The 23749-nt window shown below is 37.1% G+C and overlaps 2 protein-coding genes and 2 non-coding genes across 10 annotated transcripts; all 4 read right to left on the bottom strand.

The window, feature by feature from the left end:
* Nucleotides 1–6018: 6018 nt before the first annotated feature.
* On the bottom strand, nt 6019–6097 carry LOC140824921 (small nucleolar RNA Z195/SNORD33/SNORD32 family). Its single transcript, XR_012116535.1, has one exon. It is a non-coding gene; the product is annotated as a small nucleolar RNA Z195/SNORD33/SNORD32 family (small nucleolar RNA).
* Nucleotides 6098–6187: 90 nt separating this feature from the next.
* LOC140824932 (small nucleolar RNA U31b) lies at nt 6188–6275 on the bottom strand. The gene has a single exon (XR_012116545.1). It is a non-coding gene; the product is annotated as a small nucleolar RNA U31b (small nucleolar RNA).
* Nucleotides 6276–10778: 4503 nt separating this feature from the next.
* On the bottom strand, nt 10779–23668 carry LOC140822952 (3-isopropylmalate dehydrogenase, chloroplastic). Of its 7 annotated transcripts, none has more exons than XM_073183972.1 (5): nt 23465–23668; nt 20565–20601; nt 20077–20206; nt 19873–19984; nt 10779–11074 (listed from the first exon to the last, which is right to left on the bottom strand). In XM_073183972.1, the coding sequence occupies exons 3-5, from the start codon at nt 20181–20183 to the stop codon at nt 11054–11056; spliced, it is 240 nt and encodes a 79-aa protein (XP_073040073.1). In that variant the 5' UTR covers nt 20184–20206; nt 20565–20601; nt 23465–23668; the 3' UTR covers nt 10779–11053. The 7 variants fall into 7 exon arrangements, with proteins under 7 accessions (XP_073040073.1, XP_073040077.1, XP_073040075.1 ...); XM_073183976.1 differs by having other exon boundaries at nt 20537–20610; nt 23474–23668; XM_073183974.1 differs by having other exon boundaries at nt 20550–20610; nt 23474–23668.
* LOC140824103 (uncharacterized) lies at nt 21261–23151 on the bottom strand. The gene is made up of 2 exons (XM_073185702.1): nt 21535–23151; nt 21261–21389 (listed from the first exon to the last, which is right to left on the bottom strand). Exons 1-2 carry the CDS (start codon nt 23149–23151, stop codon nt 21261–21263), a joined length of 1746 nt encoding a protein of 581 aa, XP_073041803.1.
* Nucleotides 23669–23749: the final 81 nt, after the last annotated feature.

Raw genomic sequence — 23749 nt, 5'->3', positions numbered from 1 at the left:
TGTATTATTTAATAATTTTCGAATTTATTATAACTCAAAAATAAATTCTAATACATGTCTGTATTTAATTAATTACATTCCCAAATTTGGGTTCTCACATACCTCCCTCCTTATTGGATGTTTCGTCCTCGAAACTTGAGTTGACTTGATCTTTGAATAGATAAAAGTATTTTTCTCGCATTCTTACTCTCAGCTCCCACGTGGCTTCTTTTCTACATGATTATGTTGTTGTACCTTGACGTAGGAGATGAAGCGTCGTCTTAGTTCTACAATCTCTATGAATATCAAATAGTTTTACTTGCAGAAGTTGTTATTCTAAAAGGCTCAACTAATTTATCCGGCTCATGTTCTAATTTATTAACAATTTCTTAAATATAAAAGAGTGTGTAGCACCACAGTCAAACAATATGTAAGCAGGCACTTTCTGAATTTGGATGGTGCCTGACATTACATCATTGGCGTCGTCTGCCTCTTCCTGGGTTATCACAATCACCCTTGCGTTAGGTTTGTTCTCCATCATATTGTTGGGGTTTGCTCCTTCATTTGGTCTGGTTCCCTTGTTGGGTCCAGTTGCCCTATTGGCTGTATCGGGGTAGTTGGCTACACGGTGCCCTGGCTTCCCACAGCCAAAACAGGCGCCAATGGATTTACGACACTCTTCGGTCTATCGGAAATGACAGGTTGGACATGGCTTGATCTCCTGGTAGCAAGAAGCGCTCGGAGGCTTCTGGATGGTACAATTCTGGGAAGACTGGCCAGAGAAGGGTAGCTTGTTGTTGGATTCTCATTCTCTATGTCGGATATCTGTCTCTGCTCGAGCCGTCTCTGCTCGGATGGCTGCCCCCATCAAGTCCGCAAAGTCGGCTGTTTGATAAACTGCCAATGCCGACTGAATCTTGTTGTTCAATCCTTTCTTAAAAGTTAAATCAGTGCATCTTCAGTACTTCATCTGCCATAATCGTCCGGGCATACGTTCCTAGCGTATTGAAGTAAGAGGTGTATTCTATCACCGACATCTCCGGAGTCTGGACAAAATTCTCAAATTCACTGAGCTTCTGCAGCCTAGCTTCTACTAGGTAGTATTGCTTAAAGAATGCATCCTTAAACTGTTGCCATTTTATTGTTCCTGCACCAGTCAAGGCGGCTGAAACTGCATCCCACTACTTACTCGCCTTGTCATCCGGAAAAGGTACGACCACGTCCACTTTGAGTATCTCAGGAATTTCGAGGAGTCGTAGTTGCGTCTCCACATTCTTATCCAACTCTGGGCTGCTTCATGATCTGAATCATCCACAAATAATGGGCATCTATTCTTTCGTAGGGATTCATAGTGGAATTGGATCTCATTCTGACGAGGTGGAGGAGGTGGTTGGTTGGGATTCTGATTTTCTAATCCCTGGAGGGTAATTGCTACGATCGTGGCAATAGCCATTAGGTCCGCGTGGCTTAGATTGAATCCGGGTGGATGTGGATTCTCATTCCCAGTCCTACTATTAGTGTTGGTGTTTTGTTTGCAGTTGCGGTTATTGCGATTGTTTGATATGTTGCCTATAAAAGCACAACAGTTTTAAGATTGTTGCAACAATAAGGACAGTGCGATAACTCAATTACGAGATGTTCCAAGGAATAAATCAAATAACTTTGTATTGATTTCAGTTGAAGGAAAATATGGATCAAAGTTTTCGAAATGCAAAGGAAAGCAAGAGAAGCAATTACATTACAAATCCTTATTACAACTAGGGACTCTAACACTCAATCGTCTACAATCTTGTCGTTTCCCAATGCATCATCCTCCATTGGGTCTTCCATTGGTTCTATTTCGAGTTTCATTTTGAGAAAGACTTCTCCTCGATGATGGACTTCATTGAAGAGTTGTTCATTGTGCAGGGTTAAGTTCTGCACGGACATTTGCGGTTCCTGGATAGTCGCTGCATCTTGGTTATGCCGTTGTGCCACCATGAAGCAGATCTGTTCTCTTTGGGCCTTAAGCTCCGCTATCTCGGCCTGAGCAGCTGCTGGGAGTTCTTTGGTCCCAGCAAGCTCCTGTTCTGCCTTATAATGGTAGTGAGCGAACCTCTGGACGTCTGCTTGGAGGTGTTTTCTCTGCTCCTCTAAGTCGTGTTTTGTGGCTAGAATCTTATTCATATCTCCTACCAACTCCGCATTGTCTTCTCTCTCTTGAGTTAAGGATTCCTGAAGGTTCTCGATAATCTCATCCTTGACTAAGACAGGGGTGATGACACTCTCGGATAGCACGCCCAAGGCCTGCTATACTTTCTTTCATCACCATTTCGATGCAGGTCTTCGCTTTCCCTTATGTGACTTCCTTCAGGAGTTGGGCACTTATTATCAGTTACACCTAGGTCTGCTAACTTACAATACTCTCCGCTCGATATGCTGTTTCATCATGTTATTTAGGGACTTAGACCTTCTCTTGAGCTGCACTACTTTTTCTTACTTCCTGGTCTTAGCCAAGTCGAAAGAAGGATCTTTCTATGTGACCTCTCGGCCTAGCCATAAGATTTCTGACGGGCCTCCCAATCATGTGAAGGACTAGAAAAAATATTTCTTCTTCATTCAGCCTCCCAAGGAATTGAATTGCTCCACGGATTGGTAACCTACTTTCACTAAGCCTAAGCTTTCCAAGTGTTATAAGAAAGATAAGGAATATCTGCACACAATGAGAGTACTAGGAGATCGATACTTTAGTATCCCCCAACTCTTGTCTGACGATCTCTTGTGCCATGCGGGCTTGAGTCCCGCAAAGATTAAGCTGCAGGAGGATGCTGGTAGATATTCTCTCCTTTTCATATATCTTCTTTTTCTTTTGCTTATGGTGTTCTTTGATAATATCCTCATCTGACTCATTGTTTTTGTTTGCAGGTACTAGAGTTATGAATGCCCTATTTCTCCGTGAGATTGCGAAGAAGAAGATTGAGGGTTCATCATCAGTACCCAAGAAGCCCATTACATCCGCAGTTACGACAGGTAGGGGTGGGATCGGGTAGGGACCCGTTCCGTAACTATCATACCCAATCCCCGTCCCAATAAAAATTGGGAATCTTTTTTTCCCCGATCCCGTATCCGACAAGTGTAGGGACCCGAATGTTCGGGATCCCGTCGGGTAGAGATGTGATATCCCGAATTTTTTTTTTTTGAAATCTCTCGAGACCTATAATTTAGTGGTCAAATACTCAAATATAGGAAAATCAATGCCGCAACACAACAAAATAGCAAGTACACTTGTGTTGATCAAGGCAACATATTTATTTCATCAATCAAGAGCTGAAATGAATAGCTAAGGGATAATGACTTCAAAGTCATTACTGAATGGTTGCTTAAAAAATTATCTTGGCTACACTTATTGTTTGTTGCTCCATAGCTTCATGAATGGTTTCCCTGTCATGTTCCCTCGTACGTACTAGCAAATAGTTGCTAGTGGGAACCTTGAGTACAATTATATTGTGAACAATAATATATTCAACAGAACGTTGCAATTACTGCACATGTATCTAATCAAACCAAAATGAATCAAATAAAAAGAAAGAAAGTTTGTTTCATAGTCATCGGTGAAAAAATCGGTTTAAATGGAGAAAATGACACTGAAATTGAAATTTCAGAATAGACATTGGATATTAAATTGAAACAAAAAGACAAAGAAGTTGACATTCACATAGGAGCTTAAATAAATTCTTGGTTAATCAAAACAAATCCAAAATAAAAAGTTCACATATCAAGCCAATGTCACATTAAATCACCACGTCAAACATTTATTTTTCTACCATGGGGTCTTTGGAGTTTACACTTGAAGAAGATGCAGTACTTTGCTATGGGCATGAGCGTGCCTACAAAAACAACAAATATACTATAATCACAATATATAACAAGATTAAAATTTACAATTAAAAAACTAAAGTAAGATGAACCAACTAAGGGATAGCTAGAAATACAACAATTACATAAAACTATAAATAGATACCAAGCACCAATTTACCCAACTCCAACTTACTGAGCCACATTCCTCTCCATGAATGTCAATGACTAAAATAAATAGATGCACATATGTTAAAAATAACTTATTTTGTAAAAGTCAATTTATCTTTTGATGCATAAAATAATGATAGACAAAGGATCAAAGTACTCGTAAAAATTACTAAACAAGTTAAATATTGACTTACTTGTGACAGCCTCTTCACAATCCTTATAAAAGTTAAATTCCTCTTCTGTTGGCTCCTTGTATAAGTTAATTTCTTCACCTCTAAGCCTATCACTAGTACACACTAGTGCCTCCACCATTTTGGGATGCAACGATGCCCTAAATGGATCCACAACCCTCCTCCCAAGGCTAAAAGCATTATCGCTAGCAACAGTAGACGAAGGGATTGAAAAAATATCCTTGGCAATCTTAGAAAAGATTGGAAATGCTGTTGTATTCCCTTTCCACCACTCCAAAATATCGAAGCTTGAGCTCCATTTCACAAAAGGATCCGATAAGTACTTGTCCACTTCGTTGCTTATTTCTGTTTGCTTTTGAGTTTTTCTTACTTGAGCCATTTTCAGATGATAGTTCAATTTAACAGGATCATTCTTATACATTTCCATAATCAATCCCGTTAATATGATCTAAAGGAGAATTACCTTTGTATGCATTAGACAACTCGACTAGACAATTCTTTAAACCATCGACAAAGGATTGTATTTTAGTAGCATTCAATTTCATTTCTCCCAAATGGATCCCAATCATTTGAAGTTTATAACGAGGATCTAGAATATGACCTAGGAAAACAAGCTTGTTCACCTTCTCAAGATCACCCCAATACTTCTTGAACTTACTCTCCATCCTCTTAGCAACTTCTTGCAATGAAGGATCTGTAGTGTCGAGTATTGTCTCATCAATGATTGTCCTCATTGCAACTATTTCTTCCCAAATCAAGGGTGATGTAGTTTTCTTGAGAGCGCTAAGTTGCAATTTAGTATCATGAAACCTCTTGAGAAAATTCACAAAGACTTGTACCTTCTCCCAATCTTTATTCGTAGGAGGTCCCACTCTTTTTTTTTTTCTCTGAACCTTCTACCTCTTCAAAGTATTCAACAAATTGTGCATTCTCTGTCATCCTATCAAAAACTTTCTTAAACTTGTATGCAACAGAAAGTGTTTGAGGTTATGCAACTTCCAATCATTGTCCAAGAAATGAGTAGTAATTACCATATAGTTGATATTCTGAACCGAGGTCCAAGTATCAGTAGTCTTTATCTTAGCCATCTCCGCTGAATATAAATCCCATACAAGAGCTGTAATTTTCTTTCGGTTGGGAATCTTGAATCGAGGTTGAGCTTCCTTCATCATCTCTACAAACCCCGCCCTTTCCACAACCCTAAACGGCATTTCATCTTTAACAACAAATGTGACAACCTTATCTTCAAGTTTTTTTTGGCTAAATATGTGAGGTGTCAAAACATTATTCATGGACAACTGTGTTAAGATCGGTTGAGAAGAACCTGACTTCACCGCGTTATGAGAATTATTTTTGCATTTCTACACATGCCCATCAATGCCATTATTCCAATGTGTTTTGTTATGGGCAGGAACCTCAGTTTTGCAATAATTACAAACGGAAACAACAACAATGACCTCATTTTTGTCATTTCTCCTTATAATTTTATTGGCGTGTGACCACACATCCGCTACTTTTTTTCTTTTGGCTCCAATATTTACTACTTCCTCATGAATGATTGAAGTTTTGGATGGAGATAGTCTTTGAGGTTGAGTGGTGGAAGGAACGCTGCCACTTCCACTTGATTCATTCATGTGCACCTAATTAATAACAAATGACAAATATTAGTAATCATAGTACATTATATTCCAATAATAAGAAATATAACTACCAAATAATAGTAAAATCAGAAACTACTGTTAATGTCATCATTGACTACATGAACAGATTTCACGAATGATAAATTAAAAAACACGAAATTTCATTCAAGAAAATGCATGATATCGAATCTTGACATGAGCAAGCGAGATCAGATGGTAGTGCATGTTTTGTAGATCATCATTCAATTACAGAATAGGTGGATAAGTATCATCACGCCTCTTCCTGCTCATCTGAATAATCAAGACCCAGACCCTTCGGTAATGAACCAAAAAATAGTAGAAACGAGATATGTAAACAAATCTAACAAAGATGAATCAGATAAAAATGTCAATCACCACATTACATCTATGATTCGATGCAACTTAAGCCTGGGGCGACAACTGCACTATCATCACCTTACTCGGGGGACACAATCAGGAGAATTAAACGATTTCCAAACAAAAAAACGAAGATAAAAAATTGAAACCTTGAAAGGAACGAATTGGTCGCTCTGTGGCCTCTTGAATTTCTTGACACCCTAGGCGAAGTAGAAATCGGGAAACTGAAATGAAAGGGGGGAAATGAAAATGTTAATTATAATCATATTAATAATATAAAATTTAATAATATTTTCTCGGGTCGGGACAGGAATCCCGTCGGGAGGAGATTATATACCCTACCTTTCTCCCGAAATAAATCGGGACGGGAAAAATCCCGAACCTACGGGTCGAGAAATAAGCGGGTCGGGAATTTTGCGGGAAGGGAATGAGATGGGAATCGGGTAGGGTCGGGAATTTCGGGTTTTTTGCCAGCCATAGTTGTTTTCTCTTTTCACTCTCTTCTAAGTATTTCAAAATTCAATATGGCGTCTGAGCAGGAAACCTATAAAGTAAGGTACTCTATTTTGTGTACTGCTAAAAAAGAAAGGGAAATCATCCAGGTTACTGTCAACCACTCTTCAGGTTATCTACTGTCTGCCTAGTTAAAGCAGTCACATGGTAGATTACATGTAATCACACTCTGTTTATATGTCTGATATATGTTTATCTTTCCACTTATGAGCACAATTATGATGACTGTTTCTTGATGTTCAACAGAAGATTATCAAATCTTTGACCATCAGCCAAAGATTGCTTTGAGATTAATACAACGTAGTGCAAGAGTTTTTTCAGGACATTTCTGTTTTAAGTTAGAATAATTCGATTTTTTAATATTTTTCATTTCAACTTGAGGGGAATATCAGGAATAAAAAAAATGATATATTAGTATGTTATCAAAATTATTGTATAGCTGCTTCCAAAAAAAATCATATATCACATAATTTTCATATTCAGTATTACCCCTTAAAGACCCATGATGCAGTATAAGTGTGCCTTAAAGGAAAGAATTGTCTAATTCAAGTGAAATCAATCATGATGTAATTATTTGTATTTCCTTGTACTCACGAAAGATTTATTTTATTGTTGTTCAAAGACTTGTAAAAAACATATTATTCTACGTGATATAATTATTTCACAATCTAAATTCATACTACTATTATTAATTGTGCTTTACTTTGATAAAACACGCGTTTTGACCTGCATCCTGATTAGACCCTGGGCACTTGTAAATCTTAGTATGCTTTGCTTTTTTTAATAATCATAGGTCCATTTAAAGCTTTTATTGTATTCTCTCTCCTAACTTATTCATTCAATTTAAAAATTCAACACAAACAAAATTCTAATCACCAGTGGCAAAAGCATTTCTAGAGCAATATGCATGCATATCCATAACAAGCCTCGTGCAATCAAACTTAGGATCCCAATACTCTTTTAACAAAAATCACATTTGAATCGATTCCTCGGGCCACATAAGATGGTATACCGTTGGTTTCACAGTAGAACTCGCCGATCATCATTTTTAGTTAGATAATTCATTGACTCGTTGGATGGTGAACCCATCGGCGCTCACTGATAAATCTGCCAAGCTAGTAATCTCAAGTAAAAGCATCCAGAGCCAACATATAAAAGTTTGCCAAGTTGAGTACGTGAAGACAAGTTCCAATAGATGCCTTATTCTGGTAATGACTAAAACATTAGCATTCATAATCTTGCATGGTATTCCCGTGAATCATCAAATATTATGGCTTGTCATATCTATAAGATGTAGATTCATAATTTCCTATTAATTTACTATTTTATTAGCATCTTAACACTCCTGATTCCATACATGTAAGTTACATAAAACTGTTTTGTACATTGAAGGGCAGAGACAACTAAACGACATGCATCTCCCAAATATTATCTACCTAAAATGCGAAGGATGACTGGGAGGAAACTTTTATACCTCCAACACATTTGCCTTATCAACAGAAAAGAGCTTCACACGACGTTTACGAGTAGTTTCAAATGCAACCCGAGCAATACGATCAATCTGAGAAGGGAATAATAGCATGTCAAGATTCAAGAATCATAGATATCAAGCTGATTGCTAAAAGCAGCAAGCTTTAATGAAGTGGGCATTGACAAGTGTATTCTTTTTTTAGTAATGATTAAATCAAGATTCAAGGCCTAGAAAAAGTTACAAAAGTACATATTTCCGGGCATAGTTGTCAAAAGATAAATGCTTTAAGTGCAAGGTGCCGCGAAGGATAAAGATCCTCTACTGTGGCCTCCCCCACAGTAGAGGGTGATGTGCAATGAATTTTAATCCATAATATTATTAAAAAAATTTTTTTTTTAAAAATTGATATTTTTATATTTTAAAATCAAAATTATATATTTTATATTAAAATATATGATTAATAATCTAATTTAAAATTATAATTTTATTTTTGGTTATAAATATATATTGTGGAGGTAAAATGACGTCACTCTTATTACTGTATATTTTATAATTTTTTCAACTTTTTTTTAAAAAATGTTAATAAAAATTTAATTTTTTTGTTACAAATATGTGATTCCTAACGAACAAGAAAAAAACGACGGTACATTCAATTTTTTTTTAAATATTATAGTTCTTTAAAAAAAAATTATTTTCTCCTTTTTTATCTTGTTAATTTTTTATTTAGAAGTTAAAATTTTATTAATCACATATTTATAACAAAAATAATAATCTTGTAAGCTTTTTATATTCTAATTCTTTTTTTTTGTATTTTTCATTTTTCTCATTCTTTTTTAAAGTTTTATATACAAATTTTTCCCTTTATTTAGAGATTTAAGAAATAATCAAATTTTAAAAAAAAAACGTAAAAAATTTAAAAAAAAACTAAGCGTTCGAATAGGAGAAGGTATTATTTTTAATTGTTCAATAGGATCAACCTTTTTAAATTTTTTGTACATTTTTTAATTGAATTGTTTCTTTTATATATATATATATATATATATATATATATATATATATATATATATATATATTTATATATATATATATATATATATATATATATAAATATATTTCCTGTATTTAGACGTTAATTTTATTTTTGTTACAAATATGTGATTAATAAAATTTTAACTTCTAAATAAAAAATTAACAAGACAAAAAAGAAGAAAATAATTTTTTTAAAGAACTATAATATTAAAAAAATTTGAATGTACCGTCGTTTTTTATTGTTAGTTCGAAATCACATATTTGTAACAAAAAAATTAAATTTTTATTAACATTTTTTTTTAAAAAGAGTTGAAAAAATTATAAAAGAAAAATTAATAAGAGAGAGTCATTTTACCCCCACAATATATATTTGTAACCAAAAATAAAATTATAACTTTAAATTGAATTATTAATCACATATTTTAATATAAAAAATATAATTTTGATTTTGAAATAATTAAAATATAAAAGGCAAAAACTTGTGTGAGACGGTCTCACGGGTCAAATTTGTGAGACGGATCTCTCATTTGGGTCATCCATGAAAAAGTATTATTTTTTAAGCTAAGAGTATTACTTTTTATTGTGAATATGGGTAGGGTTGACCCGTCTCACAGATTAATATCCGTGAGATGGTCTCATATGAGACACACTCAATATAAAAATAAGTTTTTTTAATACTATTGTGTACTAAATTTCATAGCACATCACCCTCTACTGTGGGCTCCCCCACAGTAGAGGATCTTGATCCTGCAGCGAAGCCACTTCAAAGTGCTTCGCTTTGGAAAAAACAGATTTTTTTATAAAAATAAATCTGATAGATGTGAAATTGCCTTTTAAAGTGCGATTTGTCCTTTTTTTACCATAAAAAAAGAGCATAGAAAACCCCAACATCGCGTTGCCTTCCCCCCATCGCATTTGCCCTTGTGTCACCTCATTTTTTGCCCTTCTAAATATTGATTTTAAAAGATGAAGATTATGATGATCTCGATATTTGATATATGTTTCATATTTTTTAAAAAGTTGAATCTATTTTCATTTTTTTAGAACATTTTATTTATTGCGCTCTACGGAAGTAAAGTGTGAGCTTTGCGCTTAAGCCCGAGAATACTTGAGGCCTTTAATGTGTCTTGCGCTTTTCACAACTATGTTTCCAGGCAAATTAAGAATGACTCAAGCAGCCAACGTATGGGAGTCAGTAGAGAAATGAATAAACAAACAAATATTACTTAGAAGACTACCTCATGAGCTGCATACACCTCAGTGTTGAACCCACATTCCTCCCGATTCTCATTCGTGCTTATACCCCTTGGTTTGCCAAAATAAATACCTAAATTGAAGAGATAAGAACAATTCTAAGATAGCAAAACATTATGGAAGGAAAAAAATAACACACACAATGGACAAAAATAAATGATTTCTCGGATGGTGCATTCTAACCTCCTGTAAGTTCTCTTACAACCATCAGATCCACACCCTCAGCGACTTCTTTCTTTAAGGTTGAGGCATGAATATAGTATTTATTCAAATGTGGATTAATATAGCATTAACTGAACAAGAAAAAAAGACTTTGTTTTATCCTTTCTCAATAAATTAGATGCCTCGTTACATATTTGTCACCAAACTTAAATTGCCAACTACCAAGTAGAAGTTAAAAATAACAACTTAATTTTCAATAGTAATAAATGGTAAAGAATTCTCACAAATACATAGGTCATTAGTGGCTGCATGCATTGAGAAGAACATGAAATTGAGATACTATATTCTCCACGTTTTTTTATACAGTTCTCAACATACAGGCAAAAGAGAAAAATAAATGAATGTGTACCAGAAACTTGGATGAGAAGAGCTCATCCAGTAAACAAATTTTGCTGTCATGGAGAAAATGACCAAACATCTTAATTAAATTGCAATTATAAGACTACACCACAGTACTTATATTACTCGAGAACAGCTCATTTAGTAAGGCTGAAAGGCAAAATTTGCAAAGGGGAAATAACAAATTAATATCTTGATTAACTTGAACTTTATAAGAAAATATATATATTTTTTTTTTTGATAGAAAACTATTTTGTTAGATTAATATGCCTTTTGTTACAATAGAACGAGGATAAGCAATCCTCTAATAAAAGCTGCATAACTAACTTAAACTACATTAAATGACACCACATTACTGGCCTGGCAATACAAATTTCCAATCTCGAACCAAATCATTAATACACAGATGACTGAATTCTCTCAATCTTGTCGTCCAGCTTGCCAATCTGAATTTGACTTTTTCCCATACTTGCTCTGCCGAATCTGTTTGTTCTTCAAAAATTCTCCTATTCCTCTCGAGCCATAATGACCAAAAAACGCAATGAACAATCATTAACCAGAAAACATTTAGTGAAGATGTCATTGGGCATTCAAAGTCATCTTGTAACAGCTCTTTAGCAGAGTTTGGAATTGCCCACTGGATGCCCATCTCCCTCTGAACTTTCATCCAAATGCCTCGTGCAAATGAGCAGTGTAGGAGTATATGATCTTGGCTTTCTGCATCTTGCCGACATAGGCAGCACCAATGAGGTAAAAGGGCACAATTCTTCCATCTTCTCTGCACACTGTCACAAGTCGGCAACTTCTCCAAAGCGATGATCCACGAAAAAATCTTAATCTTCTGTGGTACATTTACTTTCCAAATGTTTTTGAAACAACCGAATGTTCGAAAATGAGAGTCTGGGAAGAAAGAATTATAGAAAGATTTGACAGAGAACAACCCCGAGGAATCCCCCAACCATACTCTACTATCTCCCGACCCCAACCTCAACCTGACCCCCTCTAAGACACCTAACATAAAGGTGAACTCTTGAACCTCATCGTCATACAAATCTCTCCTAAATCTCACATCCCAAGTATAAGAAGACACCACCCCATTGTTCACGGTTTGAATGTAATGGCTGATAGGCTTATTAACTGAGACCGAAATACGAAACAATGATGGAAATCTGTTTTTGAAAGTGTCCCCTCCCTCCCAAACATCCTCCCAGAATCTAATTAAGTTACCCTGATTTGGCACTAATCTAGTAAGTTGATGAAAAGCCTGGTAAGACCTAGAAATAAATTTCCAAGGACTTTTGAACGATGTTCTCTCCGCCAATCCCAAGTCCCACCCATTATCTTGTAAACCTATTTGCTTTTGATAACCATTTTCCACAACGCCTCCTTCTCTGACGATCCTCTCCACCACCATTTCCCAAGTAGAGCCTTGTTTCGAAGACCGATATTCCCCAATCCCAAACCTCCTTTATCTTTTGGTTTGCACACCTGCTTCCAACCTATCACATGACAATGTCTATCTCCTTCATCCCCATCCCAAAGAAAGTTCCTCATTAACCTTTCCATTTTGGCCGAGACATGATTTGGAACTTTGAAGAGGGACATGAAATAAGATGGCATTGCACAAAGGACCGAGTGAAACAAAATAAGGCGGCCACCTCTGGATAGAAAGGCTTTTTTCCAGCTTACTAATTTCTTAGCCATCTTTGAAATGACAGGCTCCCAAAACTCCAGCTTGTTGGGATTACCCCCCAACGGCAATCCTAAGTACTTAATGGGCCATGATCCTTTAACTCCTCCGAATGTTGCTGCCATTTCCTCCACTTCTTCATCCTCAAAATTCAGACCTAGCACGACACTCTTCCCCACATTTATTTTGAGCCCTGATTTACTTGAAAAAAAACTTAGAATGCCTAATATCTTCATCACATCATTAGTAGAGTCCAAGAAAAACAAAGTGTCGTCTGCAAACTGTAAGTGGGAAATTTCCAGCTTGTCTTTTCCAATTATGAATCCTTTTACCTCTTTATCTTCCCTAGCCTTATCCACCATTCTTTCCAACACATCGGCCACAATATTGAATAAAAAAGGTGATAATGGATCACCTTGTCTAAGCCCTTTTTGGCCCCTGATTTTTCCGCAAGTTCTTCCATTCACAAAAATTGAGAAAAAGACAGTAGAAATACACCCTTGAATCCACCTCCTCCATCTCTCACCAAAACCCTTTCGAAACAGTGCATAGTCCAAGAAATTCCAATCCACATTATCATAAGCTTTTTCTAAATCAACTTTTAACACCCAGCCCCTTTTCTTCTTTTTACGGTATTCGTCCACCATCTCATTTGCAATTAGACAACAGTCTAGTATCTGCCGTCCTTTTATAAAAGCACACTGGTTATCCGCTATAGTGTTAGCCACAACCTTTTTCAATCTTTGAACCAAAACTTTTGCCATGATTTTGTACAAACTTGTCACCAAACTAATTGGCCGGAAGTCCTTAATACTTGTAGCATCATTTTTCTTCGGGATGAGACAGATGTAAGTCTCATTTGTAATTCCATTCACAACCTCTGTTTCGAAAAATTCCGCAAAAACTTTTAACACATCCATTCGTATCGTGTCCCAATTTTTCTGAAAAAATTCCAATGTGAATCCATCTGACCCTGGCGCTTTTGATCCATCACAACTGAATACTGCCTCTCTAATTTCTTTCTCCTCGAAACTTTTTTCCAGCCCATCTGCCTCTGCTCTCGTAATCGGTTTCCAATCCAGACCCTCCATACCCAGCCCCAAATCAAATGACAACCCCGCTGCCCCTTCCACTTTTGTGAATAATTTCTTGTAAAAGCCAACAATTTCATTCTCGATTTGTTTTTCATCCGTAATAATGCTGCCGTTTTCCAATTCCACTCTGTCGATCATGGCTCTACTCCTTCTGTTGCTCAGCAAGGCATGGAAGAACTTAGTATTTTGGTCCCCTTGTTGTAGCCATTTAAGTCTTAGTTTTTGGTTTTGAATTTGACAATATGTAACCGATGCCTTTTCCAGCTCGCATTTCACCCGCTTCCTCTCATCTTTCAACTCTTCTGTCCAGTTTCCAGTTTGCTCAATCCCATCCAATTGACTAATCTTGTAGGTCAACTCTTGTATTCTTACTCGGGCATCTCCAAACACTGTCTTATTCCATTCGGTGATATCTTTTTTCATCAATTTCAGCTTTTGCATGAATTTGTATCCTTCCCATCCCTGAACATCCTCTTTATTCCACCATAACTTAACTAATTGATTGAATTGTCGATGAGACAACCAAGCATTTTCGAATCTGAATGGTGCTGGTCCCCATCGACGTATAGTTGTGTCCAGCAAGATAGGACAGTGGTCAGATGTGAGTCGTGGAAGCACTGTGTGTCTGATGTTTGGAAAAAGCTGCCTCCAACCATCGGAAAATAGAAATCTGTCCAACCTACTACAAATTGGTGTAGACCTGAAGTTGGACCATGTGAATCTGGCATTGAGAAGCGGTGGATCAACAAGCTCCAACTCCTCTAACAAAGTATTGATACAGGACATGCTTGTAGTTGAAGAATTGCTATTCATTTTTTCTCCCAAATTCCTCACCACATTGAAGTCACCTCCGAGGCACCAGAGATCGCCGCATATTGCTTTCAACCCCGTTAATTCGTCCCAGAAAAGTTCTCGTAACCTGGGATTTACCGGCCCATAAATGGCCGAAAACCACCAACTCATCTCGTTTGTCTTTGAAATCTCAATTGAAACCGAGTAATCCCCAATCAGATTATTTAGGACCTTAACTATTCTAGGATCCCACATAACAAGAATTCCTCCCGACCTTCCCGCCGAAGGCATGCAAACCCAGTCTACAAATCTCGATCTCCAAACACTGGCTACGAATTTTTTGTCTATTTTTTCACGTTTTGTCTCCACAAGAACCATAATATCTGGCCTTTCCTTTTGAATTATTGAACGAACAAGTTGTCTTCTCCTCCAGCCCCCCCTCCCCTAATATTCCACGCACAAATCTTCATCTAAAACATTTTGTGCCCCTCGAAGTGGTTCCTCTTTCATAACTTATTCCGCATTGAAGTCTAAGCAACTCCCTTTTCAATCGACATTTCTGCGGTTTGACTTGGTTACCTCCTATATCAATAAAACCCTCCCCCACTTCTTGTTCCGCTGTCACTTTTATGTCTTCCCCTACTATCGGTACTGGTAATTCTGAGATGTTACAGGGCATTTCATCAACTTTGCCTACCCCACTCCCTACTAGACCCCTATTCTCACCCAAGACGCTGAAGGGGGATGATAAAATTGAATTTAACGAAATGTAATGATATAGAATAGGAGAATGCTCACCGTTTAGTACCTGTCCCACAGAATGTTTGTCAATGCCTCGTGGAGCCTCGTTTGAGTTAGTATTTGACTTATTTGGACTTGTGTGCAATGATTCCAACTTTCCATCATAGTCTTGAACCTGTACTTCATTCTTTTTGATCCTTGTGGACTTCGGAGTTGAGAACAATTCATCCAAATCTGCCGCAGCGTCTTCAAAAGAGTCATACTTGTCAGAACTTGTATACCCAACACTTTGTGAATCGCTGGATTCAAGCTCCTCTTCTAACAATTCATCTTGAGAATCTTCAAACTCCATGTCATCACAATCATCCCTCTCCGCTCCTTCGTCATTGCTGCACAAATCCCTGCCATGAATTTGCTGAGTTAGGCTTTTAGGAACAACATGTGATTCAGTACCCGCAAAGTCATTTGAATGACTTTTGCGTCGGTGTTTTTTCCAGAACTGATTTGGTGTGTTATTAAGCAACTCCACTCCGGGCTGTTTATCAACGTCCTCAGGATATTGGTTGTTTGTGGATCCGAAGGAGGATGTCGAAAACTTTGAAACATCTTTAGGTACGATATTCTTTAGTATTTTCATCACCTTTCCTTCACACTTTCGATCAGATAATTTGGATTCCTTCTCTGAAATATTTCCTAATACATTCTCAAGCAATTGACCCTGAGATCCATATAAAATATCTTTCCAATTTCTTTGACCCAATCTCTTACTTGATTCCGCACCGTTCTTGTCTTGCATCTGTGGTTCCCTCATAGTTAGCTTTCCTTTGCCTTGATTTTTGTCTCCATCTTCAGTCCTTGCGAGAGTGTTGTAAATATTATTATTTCCCCAACCCGCCAATATCTTCTTTCCATTCACCACTACTTGAGCGTACGTTTGTTTTTCATAAGCTTCGTAGCCCTTTGAGTCAAATTTTCGACCATAATTCTGATCTCTGTAGGTCCTCCTGCCAGTGGAATGACCATCTTGGTCGGAATGAAGCCACCTTCAGTTCCCTTCACCTTGATCTTCGCTGCTCCAATCTTTCGAAAGTGTAATGTGTCAGGGCTAATGGCCAACAGTCCCCCGCAACAATCCCCAATAATTTTGAAATTATATGGCGACCATAGATCCCAAGGTAAACCTCTTATCCAAATCCAGCTGTTGCAGCAACTCTCCACCGAATCCAATGTGTTGATATCTTTGGACCACTGTTGAAATTCCAAACACAAACCAGAGTCGAAATATCCTTTCTTCAAATTGATGTAGTACTTGTATTCTGCCGCATTATATGGCCACCAAAGCGCTTTATTTGCTTGAAAAGGATATAGCTTAATGTTCCTGTTCGTAGCCCTCCGAAGAGCCTCTTCAACAAGACTCCACTTAGATGTTGCTTTGTGTCTGGTAATGAGGATGGCTTCATTCCAGTTCTTGTTCTTGTTTCCTTTCTGCAATCCACTTTTATCCACATCTACCCGAAGTTGTTCCTTGCCAAACCTCTCCCCCGCCCCCAGATTCTGAGAAGAATTGCATGTCTTGTTTTGGAAATTATCTTGAACAGGTGAATGCCGATTAGCCTGCCTCTGGATCTCACCCATTAGCAGCTTATCCAAAACCTTCGACACTTTAATCCACCCACTTGTGTTGGCGCCACATGGTACAATAGTGGTGAACTTTCTCCCTTGCGAGTTGAACTTAGACATTTCAATGAATTTTCCGCGCTTGTTTTCAAACCTCTGTAATATGAACACCGAGTTCCTGCCTCTGAGGCGGCGAAAAGACGAGACTGGATGCTGTGAGTAAATAAATTCTCTGAAAACCAGGTTAATCCACCGTGCCTCTTCTCGTTGAAAGTCCAGCATATAGCAAGCATTCCTAGTTTTTTCTGCCCACCAAATGGATCTACCGTCCGAGCTCAATCGCAAGGTAAATATTTTAAAATCAATCTTAATCATCTCATCCCTGATATTCGAACGTGGTGTGGTAATTCCAGTTCGGAAATTCCTGAACATGTTTTCCGACATCACGACACGAAGCTTGTAGCGCGATTTTAAACTGAAGAACCGAAAAGAGACTGAGGCGGAAGGGCAAAGAAAAAAGGGGTGGAAAAGCCGGCGACGGCCGACGGCCGTCGACGAAGATGAAAGGGAAGATGGCGACAAGATTTAAAAAGGGTAACGACGGAAACGGTTAGGAATGTCTCCGGTCGAAGGATTCAAAAACGAAGAGGGAGAGAGCATTTTTCAAAAAATTCTCTCACTGGATCAATAGGATTTGTTTAAAGGCCTGAAGCTTATAAGAAAATATATTACTTAGTTTAATTGATCATTACTTTCCATGAAAAGCAAAGGTTTATGCATATTGTTTATATTATCAAAGAAGTGTCTGATATGCTGAGGCAGCCCTTCAGCCCAGAACTTAGTTCTTGCTCTCCATGAAAAAACCATTGTTGAACAGTTGAACTTGAACTGGTTTGATTTTCACTCCTCAAATATTCTCAGAAATTCATAGAGAGAACATAACACATTTACGACCCCATAGTTTACATTTGGATGGAAGGACTTGAGCTGATTTTGCAATTCCATTATATCCATTTGGCTCAAGATTAGAATGAAGGGTTTGAAATCCCTTTTGTTATTCAAGTATATTTTTTTGTTTCAATTTCAAATATACTATCTCCGACCTATTCATGCGTTTTGATTTAAAATCCTCCCACAAATTCAAATTCTTCAATCCAAACACAGCCACAGGTTCTTCATATTTGGAAACTAATGCGATTTCTTTTTGAGAAGAGAATAAAACAACTCTAAATTAATCTCATAAATCAAAATTGTGCAGTGTAACAGGAGTTGATTTCTTCAACAATATATCTTAAAACTGAGCGTTAATGTGGCCAGCAGCACTAGCTCTTAGGCTTAGCATGTTTGAGTTCTATACATCTATAAATAACGCGACCTCTATTTATGAAAATAGAATAAATGCAGCCTAATTACCTAAATTAATTTCGATATTAAACTTGCGAACTGTCACAGAAGATAGAATCTTCACAACATGACCTTTAACATGGTCACAGCACTATTCAAATTCCCAATAACAAGTTATGAATGCAGCTATGAAAAGGTGAGTCACAATGGCACACCTACAGTCCAGGCATGGCGATGCCTAGACCTTCAACCCGAAGACAGGTCAAAGCAAACGACTTCAGTAAAGGACATGCTTTGATCGCGAAACAATTCCTTTCTGCACCTATAGGTCGAGATATGCGTAAAGCTCACCTTAGATGAATGGATGGTGAATCCAAGGTCAAATGTGGTGTACTGGTAATTTATAAGTCTTTTCTTTTTCTCTGATTGGAATTTATTTTATTAATGTTCAATGGTTAGCTAAAAACCAGAAGTTGAAGGATAAACAGGAAACTAGAAACAATATAGATGACTGCAGGTAACACCAAAATGGTTCATGTTATTCAATTCCATGACCTGCTGTGGTAAATATCAAAACCAAATGGAGAAAATATGCCAACAAAAAAATCATAAACTTACAGTATACAAAGAAAAGCCCATCGTAGCATTCCAAACCCACATAAATTCACAGGTATCAGATAGCAAGCAAGGTTCTCGCCAAACCAATTGGAGATTATGGAAAATTCAAACTTGAATTTTTATTTCTCTTGCTTGAGTTTAAAGTTTCCACTAAATATATCATCATCAACATCATGACACATTCTCTCTAGTTGCAGGGTCAACTACATGGATATTATTTCTCCAAACTAAACGATTTTCCCACGTGTAATATTTTAAATCTTAAATCAAGATCTAAGATATCTTCCTTAACCATATTTATCCAAGTTTTCAATGGTCTACCCCACCTTCTACTCCTTCTATTAACATGTCAATCTAAGATATGTCGGATTGGAGACGTGAGGTCTCATCTTCACATGACAAACCATGCAAAACGTCTCTTCTTAATTTTATCATCAATGAAGGCTATACCTAAATAGATCATAATTATTTCATTCTTAATTTTATCCTTGCATGTTTTGCCACATATTCATAAGACCTATGCATCTCTGATGTTGTCATCTTATACATGAGTCCTGTAGTGACCCAACATTCCGAGCCATAAAGCATAGCTGGTCAAACAATAGTATTATAACATTTTCTATCAATCTCGCAGGCATCCTTCTATAATATAAAACTCCTGATGTCATCATTCATTTCATCCACCATGCTTTAATTTATGGTTTATATCCTCTCTAATGTCTCAAATCTTTTGGATAATAGATCATAAATAGCGAAATCTTCATACTCTAGAACTTTTTGACCTTCAATCTCAATCGGGCTACCTATTCGTCTAGCTAAATTTTCCGTTTATTGGCGACTAATTTCCACTAAAAATATACTCTAAATAATCCAAATAGCACACTCAACTTTAAATCAGTAGAAAATTTAGAAACGGAAACGAAAATCAGATCATCTTGAGCACACATCTTTTCACCTGGGGTAAAACAGTAGCAGGCCTCAAGTTTGCAAACACTTTAAGACCCTCTCGAAGCTGAAGCAGCCCTGTCTCAGGCTTTAGGTGTTTCTCATTATTATCCCATTTATACCTTCACATCAAATTGAAAGGCAAGAAAAAAGTCAACACAAAAAATGCAAAACAAAAGTATAATCCAATTGACCTTTATATAGCCATACTAACCCTCCAATGGCTCCTAGAAGAACAGCATCAGACTCCTTTGCAGCAGATAGGCTCTCCTCCGGTAAGGGAACTCCAGTCAAATCCAAGGTTGCTCCACCCATTGGCATTTCCTTGAACTTCAACTCAAACCCTGCAATAGTCATCATTTTTTACCTGGTTCAGTTTCAATCTCTATGGTTCCAACTTTTTTATAAATGTTATAATGAGATCGCATGTCAATTGGTACTGGCCAATCAATTCTTCAACCAAGGATTCATGCCATCAAGGCACAAGCGGAAGATCAAGCCAAGCCGGTGAAAAGAATAATAAAATTTCTACTGCAATCGAACATACATTAACTAGGAAGGGGGCGGAAAAATCAAATAGATGAAATTTTAATTTACTATTTTTATTTCATTTCTGTGAGGTTGGTAAGTACAAACTGTATCCGATTTCCTGAGTGACAAAAAAAGGTTCACACTTTATCCTCATACTTCACTTCTTTGTACCTTCGAGGGACGAGACGCACAGGAGGGCATTCTTAGCAATGGAGACCAGGGACGGATCCAGGAATAAAAGTTGAGGGGGGCTTGAACTCAATATGATAAGTTATATATTATTAAAAAAAATACATTATATCGTTCAACAAAGTTGTGCCCTACGAGATTTTAAAACATAAAATTCATCAATAATAGAATTTACATCAATATGTTTAGCTAAATCTCGTTCAATATAGAGTGTCAAACAATCGGCAAGAAAGTCATCCTCCATTTTATTGCGAAGTGCCGTCTTCACATGCTTCATTGCTGAAAAAGCTCGCTCAGTAGTGGCAGTAGACACAGGTAATGTCAAAACAAGATGAATCAATCTAGTCAACATAACATAAACACTTGACCGTCCACTCTCGGTCAATTGCTGACACAACTCAACAAGTGTAGAAACCTTTAAATTCTGCATCACATCAAGTTTATAATGTATCAATTCATACTCCAAAGTAACAATTTCTTGATCTGTGAAATCTCCAGGATAAAACTTCTTCGCAAGCTTGCAAATATCATCACTGTTAAATGAGTCAAATGAATTTTTAGGATCTAAAGCTGTACTAAGAGAAAGAAGTTCCACCGATGACTCATTGAACCGAGTATTTAACTCCATCAAAATGAAATCTATTGCTGCATTAAAAACATCAAAGTGGTAATGATGTTCTATTGTAGTTTGCCGACAGGAACGTCCAATATTATATAGACAATCAAGATCAGGCACATCAATTTCATTTCTTGAGCAAAAAACTTTAATTTCCTGAAGAAATTCATTCCACCCACATTCTCTAAATTCTTGAAGGCAAGTTTTGGTAGTAGTGACAAATGTGATAGCAGTCAAAATGTCTTGAGATTTTTTTTGAAGAATTTGACAAAGAGTATCTGTTGTTCTCATAATTTTATGCATTAAGTGCAAAATAAACACAAATTCAAAGCTTGCCATGTTTCTGTAAATCCCCCGAACTTCAGCCTTAGCTCTTCCATTTGGAGAATGATCACTGAGAACTTCAAAAACTTTGCAAGTTGCAGTGTACATACCTATCAAGCTTTTTACCGAATCATAGTGAGAACTCCAACGAGTAGCTCCTGCTCGTTGCAAATTACCAATCTGGTTTGCACCACTTCCAGAATCACGTTCTCCAATTGACAACATATACTCAATTTCATTTCTTTGTGCAGTATGTAATTCAGCAATGCGCTTAGTAGAAGAAGTGACAATATTAACAATATTGTCCAAATGAGAAAAGAATTCCCAAATAACACTAACATCCTTAGCTGCAGAAACCAATGTCAGTTGTAAACGATGTGCAAAACAGTGGACATAGTATGCATAGGGACAATCTTTGAGAAATAATGCTTGAAGTCCATTCCAGGCTCCACGCATATTGCTAGCACCATCATATCCTTGGCCTCTGATTTTCTTAACATGGAGATCATGATGAACAAGAACATTTGATATCTCATTTTTCAAATTCATTGAGGTAGTGTCACTAACACTTTTGATGGCAAAAAATCTTTCTGTCAAAATCCCATGATTGTTCACAAACCTCAATATAATGGCCATTTGCTCTCGTTTAGATATATCTCGGGCTTCATCAACAAGAATACAAAAGTATTTATCTCCAACTTCTTCACGAACCATCTTTCGTACTCTATTGGCCATAATATGTAAAATCTCTTTCTGAATTTCTGGAGCGATATATTGGGCATTTTTTGGAGCATTCTCAAGCACAACTTCATCAATTTCTATATTCATTTTTGCAAAAGCCTTCACCAATTCAAGAAAATTTCCACGATTAGATGAAGATAGAGATTCATCGTTACCTCTAAAAGCACAACCTTGAAGTGCTAGCCAACGAACAGCTACAATTGAGGTGCTCAAACGCAGACGATTTTTCTCTTTTTTCTCTTTAGATTGTGCATGCATCACTTTATCAATATGTTGTGAGGGCCTCATCAAATTTTCAGCCCTTCTCTCACACATAGTATGAGGTGAAGAAGCTGCAGAACCAATATGGGAAAGAAAAGCACATGTTTTTCCTTGGTTTACCCTTTTCCAATTGTCAAATCCTTCATTGACCAATGCCGAGATATTAGATGAATTAACATCATTCAGGAAAAGAAAGCAATAGAAACAATATGCCTTATTTGTTGAAGGCGAATACTCCAACCAATAAAATTTCTGAAACCATTTTTTCTGAAAACGACGATTCTGGCTTCCAAATTTCGTACCTGGATACTCCAACATATCTGGTTGATAAGGCCCCATATTTAGATATGAACGTCTTATCTCATCTCGTACATTAACATGATATTCACATATCTGTTTTCTTTTTCCCGGATCTCGTTCAATAAAAGTAGACGAAGACTGATGATCGTCTCTAGGAGAGGAACATGAAGGAATTTGGATATTGGGAAATAGAAGACTTTCACTGGATTGATGTTGCATTGTAAGGACCGTAGGAATTGAAGTATCTTCACTAGCTTGACGATCTCTCTTCTTAAAGAAAGAAGATATCAATGTTTTTCCTTTCTTTGCAGCAGATTGATGTTCCATTTTCAAATAGTTCAAGTTATAATCTTAAACAAGAATAAAATGTATTTGGTCTCATCCTTATAAATGGTTTGGACTTGATTGGACGGATGTACGACGGTTTTTGGAACAACCGTCGCCATTAGCGACTGTTTTTTGAAAAACCGTCGCTAATAGCGACTGTTTTTATTCACATTTGAATAAACCGTCGCTAGTGGCGACGGTATAATTAAAACAGTCGCCGATCCCCATCGGCGACGGTTGTACAAACCGTCGCTAAATTTTTGAAAATGGGGTGGGCTACAGCCCAGTACAGCCCTTATATCAATCCGTCTCTGATGGAGACGACTTCGGGCCAATACCATCACCGGGGAGGAGAGTATTGTGTAACTTTTGACAGGTGCGGCGGTGGCTAGGCAGCGGATTCCAGAGAATTTAGGGCCGCGTGTGGAGGAGGGTTTGGAGTGAGGTAATTGAAATTTTTAGGGTTTGCAGTTGAGATTTAGCGCGGCCGCCATCGTCAGTTTTTACCCCACCGGTGACATTATACAAAAAAACGGAAGGCTTAGCGACGGTTTATAAGGAAACCGTCGCACAGTTTGCGACGGTGTTTTAAAACCGT

This window comes from Primulina eburnea, chromosome 2 (genome assembly GCF_022965805.1).
Source record: "Primulina eburnea isolate SZY01 chromosome 2, ASM2296580v1, whole genome shotgun sequence".
In the NCBI taxonomy this organism is placed as follows: domain Eukaryota; kingdom Viridiplantae; phylum Streptophyta; class Magnoliopsida; order Lamiales; family Gesneriaceae; genus Primulina; species Primulina eburnea.
Note: the sequence above shows the minus strand (reverse complement) of the source record. Positions and strands in the feature narration are given on the sequence as shown.